Consider the following 5477-nt stretch of genomic DNA (forward strand, 5'->3'; position numbering starts at 1 on the left):
TGAGACATGAAATCGAAGATGGTTTCTATATTGCCATCACTTTGTCTCTTTGACACTTCATCAAGCAGTTCTGCTGCAGTCAATTCCATCTTCACGAATTTGCCAACAAGATACAAAATAACATTCAAAAATGCACCCATATTTATCATTCAAGAATGCACTATATTTAGCATTCAAAAGCGAATGGAGTATGGCCCTTGAATTTGCTGAACTGTGACTCAGATAAGGGAATACCTCAGGTTCACTGTTTTTTATATGAGTTAGTGGTTGCTTATGTAGGTGTATATTCTTCAATTTGAAGTTTTGGTGATCTCCATACCACTCCTGTTGACGATATCATACTGATCTTCCGGTTGCAAGTGGCCTGCAACTTTGGCTTCAGAGTTTTTGGGAAGAATATCCACACCAGCTGGTTCGAAATTTGGAGATAAAATTATGGCTACAGCTGAAACGGTTGAGTGTGGATTGACAGGCGGAGTTGCCATTGCTGTCAACAAGGGTGAAGACGAGAGTAACGGTGGAACGCGATGGTCTTGGAGCTTCGATGGTGGAGATGATCGAATTTGCGACGGAAGACGTGGCGGGGGTTGAAGAGAGCTCATGGACAGAGGCCTTTGTGGGTGAATAACCAAATTCTGGCGAAGGGTCAGGAGAGCACTCTGAGCGAGGAGCAATCTCTACTGATTCAAAATGCGAAGTGGTGGTCAGTGGCGCCAGGAAGGAGAACGGCGGTGGTACCGTGGTCATGGTGGTTTGAATCCTGTCTAGGCAAACACCCAGAGAAGACGCGGATTCCGTAACACTCGTAACTTGCTTGCCCAGTCCGTCACGGTGAAGAACAGGTGCGAGCACTACCATTGAACTCTAGAACGGTGGGTGTGGACTTCGTCGTCCCCAATAAGTCCGGATCTAGAATGTTCATGGTCGAATTTGGAGGGACCCTCGCCAATCGAAGCAGCCGAAGCTCCTCCATAAGAGCTTCCCGTAAGGTAGCTTGTTGGTTATTGAGTGTTGTCATTGTCTTCCGGAATTCAGACATGTGGAACTGGAATTCCTCCACCATGGTAGTGGAATTTGCCCATGCCCTTGGTGGAGTAGGAGCTAACAAAGAAATCAAGCGATTCCGGTATCGTCGTCGGCAAAGGCTCCCAGACGGAGGCTTCCTCTTCGTCCGCACGAGGGAAACCACAGCAGGATTTCGCCCGATTTAAGTGACGGCTGCTTAGAAGTGTGGCGAATTCCTCCGACCATGCTGAAGACATTTCCTGTTGCAGGAGCTGTGTGAGCTGTGTGAACTGTCGAATCGAGACCCAGGTCAAGTTCATAATAATAGGAGATAGATATTTATATTAACGATAACATTATTATTTCATTAATAATATAACACAAGTTTTAGGGTTAACGACATTGATGTTTTCTGTTTCTGCGCTTCAAGTCTACCAGCCCTTATGCATTTGTTGCCTATTGCACAACTGATGTATTCAGTTTACAAGTTGTTCCCTTGTAATCCCCGATTCTCATTCATTCCCTCCGATGATTGGAACAAAATGTTGTACAAATTTCGTAGCTCTGGTTTTAGAATTTTAGACAATTCTTGCTATACACATTACTATTAAATATGTAACTGTTGTACAAGTATTCTTAGTTACTAAGGTATAGGAAAGTTTCGATTTCATTTGATTCAAAAGATTGTCTCCAATTAATCGAATGAATAAGAATCCTTCCAAATGAACATAGCTGCTTTCATTCTAATTTCAAAAAATCCAAATCAATGAAAACGTGCAGCACTCTACTATCTTTATTTACTTTACTTTCTATCTCCATTTAATTGTTAAAGAAACTCGATGGTACAAGTAAACTGATATAACTTAAAAACAATATGATATATAGGGCTGAGTCTTGAACTTGAACACAATCAACTAAAAGCTAAAAAGCACCAATACATTCTATCGTCTTTTTATAAAAGAAACCTCAACAGTACGAGGGAAAATTTATTAAATAAAAAAAAGAAGTTACACTTAGTCAGGGGGGACATAAACCTTACCCCTCAAAATAAAGAAAGAAGAAAGAAAAGAAACCGAAATTACAAGAAAATAGGAGGGACATACACTTACATAACCTGATACAAACTTATAACTAAACATATAGAAAGAGAAGGAAAGAAACCAGAACAGAGAAAACAAACGAAATGCGTAACGGTAACAAACTGAATTTCTACTTCCCCCACTAGTACTCTAAATTTTCCTTATCATTTGCCTGATCATTCCAACAATCTTAAGAAACAAGTCGGGCCTCCTTGTGATCACAACATCTGCAAGAACTACTCCCACTACCAACCCACTTCCACATCCGGCCGAAACAATTTTCCAATCAAATTCAAATATGCCTTCTGAGCTAGAATCACCTTCGTCAACGGTTGAAGGTGGAAGTGGAGGAGGATTTCCACATTTCTTGGGCAATGGATCTCCACACAACCCTGGGTTTCCTTCGTATGAAGTGACATTCAAAGAAGTAAGCTGGGTTCCTTGTGGTATAGGACCTGTGAGATTGTTGTGAGACACATTGAAACTGGAAAGAAAATTAAGTTGCGCCAGCTGTTGGGGGATACGTCCTGAGAGCTTGTTTTTTGAAAGGTCCAACGATTCAAGCTTCATCAAGTTTCCAAGGGATGATGGGATAGAACCAGTGAGAATGTTGTGGGATAGATTCAGCGAACGAAGCTCCTTAAGATTCCCAATGAATTCTGGAATTTTTCCTTCAAATTTGTTGCATGAGATATCGAAGGATGCAAATTCTTCTCGAATCTTTGGGTAGTATAGCTCCAAACCTTTTGTTGCTATTGTGAGTTGGTAATCAACATTGTTAACAATCCAGAATCCATTGACATCATAAATTACGTCTGTGTACATATATGTTGACTTGTTTACAGTAATATCTGGAAACACAGACGGAACCGCACCAGTAAAATCATTGTAAGCCAAATCAAGAATGCGTAACTTGGGGAAATCGACATTCTTTCTAGACTTTCCAATCCCACCGTAGAATCCGTTATGGCGCATTGCCAAAAGTTTTAGCTCTAGAAGAGTCCCCAACCAAATGGGGAAAGTATCATTGAATCGATTGTTTGACAAAACAAGATACTCAAGCATTATACAATTGACCAATGACCTCGGCAACTGGCCCTGCAACTTGTTATGACTCACATCAATCATTCTCAAATTGCTTCCTTTGTTGTATGTCTGAGGAATAATTCCGTGAAAAAAGTTGTTTCCAAGAAGTAAAAGAATCAGTTGATCACTAAAGTTTCCGAGACATTGAGGAAGCATGCCACTCAAGTTATTTTTCGACAAGTCAAGATACTGAAGATTTTTCGTATTGCAAAGCAACGGTGAGATTTCTCCAGTAAAGTTGTTGTCTGCAGCTGCATATTCTCGCATGGTTGGTGGAGGTATCGGTAGTGATCCATGAAACATGTTGGACGAAAACCTTATACATAACAGTTTCACCCAAGGAAGGAAAAGTGGAGGTTGGTCTGAAATGAAGTTTTGAGAAATGTCTAAAAATAGCAAAGTTTCTATGCTTGTGTTCCACATCCATTTTGGTACTTGGCCTCGGATTTTGTTTCTGGAAAGGTCCAAACGCTCCAAACGTTTCTGATATTGTAAGAAAGATGGAAACTCTCTTATGTTGCAAAAACTCAATCCTAGAATGGTGAATTGCGGAACTGTTGAATTCACAATTCTGGATTCGGTGACAAAATCTATCTTGTTCCGATTTAATTGGAGTTGGTAAAGAAATTGTAGATTTTGAAACATATGAAACTCTACTACACCACTCAGACTATTGGAATGTAGATAAAGGATATGAAGGTTTGTGAGATTGGAAAATGATGCAGGAATTGAACCATTCAGTTCATTAAAAGCAAAATCTAGGTACTCTAGTTTGCTAAAGTTGCCTAGCCAAGGTGGGATTGGACCAGTTAATCGACTTGTACTAATCCTAAAAGTAGCCAGTTGGGTAAGGTTTGCCAAGGAATCAGGAATTAGACCTCCAAATTTATTGGCTGAAATGTCTAGATAAGTGAGCTGCCTAAGATTCCCAAGTGAAGATGGAACCAACCCTTCCGAAAAATTGCATTGAGCCACATCCAAGTTTTGCAGTGAATGAAGGTTTCCAATCGAAGAGGGTACGTTTCCGAAAAAACTGGTATATGAAACTTTCAGAAGCATGAGAGGACTACTTCGATTAAATTCAGGAAAATATCCAGTTAGATCTTGGTTGTATCTCACACTAAGAGATTCTAGGTTTGGTAGTTGGAAAATTCTCACAGGAAATTCACCAAACAGGTGACAGCCTTTGAGGTAGAGGGTTGTCAATGATGATAAATTAGCCATGGAATGAGGCATTGCCGAAGATATGTTTACGAAACTGAGGGAAAGTACTTCGAGACTAGTTAAGTTTTGAACTAGGCTTCCAAGATCTGATGCTTCAAGTTTCAAAAAGGGACGATACTCATCTTCTGACAAATAAACTACATTGCCAGATAGATCAAGGTATGTCAACTTGGATAACAGTGAAAGTTCAGAAGGGACTTGACCAGAAAAGACACAGGTAGAGAGGTCAAGATGAGTAAGGCTTGGAAAATTCCTAATGCTAGTAGGAATTTGAGAGTAACTGAAGTTATTGTCCGAGAGTTCTAACCTTTGAAGATGAACAAGGCGGAAGAGGCTGCTATTGCTGTTGATAGAGCCGTGGAGACAGCTGCTACCAAGATCTAGGCCAATCACATGACCCGTCTTCTCATCACACTCGACACCTTCCCATGAGCAGCAGGTGCTATTTCCTCCTTCAGCTGGTTTCCATGATGAAACCTTTGGATAAGCATCGGTAGATCTAGAAGCAGATTTGTCAATAGTAAAGCTGTCTTTGAATTGCAGCAGGGCGGACCTCTCCTCATCAGGGCAAGATGGATACTGAGCAATAACCACATGATGAAACAGCAACAAAACTAGTACTAGTTTTGAAACCATGCGAATGATGGAGATATCAAGTAACCCCATAACAACAATCTTTTGAATTTTTTTTTTTGCACTCTTAGCTGTGTATGATGGAAGTGCAGAGTGATATACAACAATTTATAGACTGGCATCGATCAGTATAAAATACTTCCGCAATATAATTTCTGAAAAGTGATAGAGACGGGTGTAGCGGGGACAAGTTGATATGATGCCTTGACTAATTGATGAGAAAAATCAAAAGTTAGAAAAATCAGCAGCACCATTCAAGAAACAAGTCGACTTGATGAGAAAAAGAAAGGGTACACATCTCATTTTACTTCTCACACACATTTCTAATTTTCTATCATTATCTTAACAAACATGAAAGCAATCGCAAACGATCCTGAATAATAGGGAACTAATCTTAAGATCATGTGAAACAGAAGGATTTAAAAGAATAATATATGCGCCACATAATAC

The 5477-nt window shown here is 40.0% G+C and overlaps 1 protein-coding gene across 1 annotated transcript; it reads right to left on the bottom strand.

Annotated features, from left to right (window-relative positions):
- Positions 1-2031: 2031 nt before the first annotated feature.
- LOC137733362 (receptor-like protein 7) lies at positions 2032-5070 on the bottom strand. Its single transcript, XM_068472512.1, has one exon. The coding sequence runs from the start codon at positions 5058-5060 to the stop codon at positions 2235-2237; it is 2826 nt and encodes a 941-aa protein (XP_068328613.1). The 5' UTR covers positions 5061-5070; the 3' UTR covers positions 2032-2234.
- Between the last annotated feature and the right edge of the window lie 407 nt (positions 5071-5477).

The sequence above is a fragment of the Pyrus communis genome, chromosome 5, assembly GCF_963583255.1.
Source record: "Pyrus communis chromosome 5, drPyrComm1.1, whole genome shotgun sequence".
In the NCBI taxonomy this organism is placed as follows: domain Eukaryota; kingdom Viridiplantae; phylum Streptophyta; class Magnoliopsida; order Rosales; family Rosaceae; genus Pyrus; species Pyrus communis.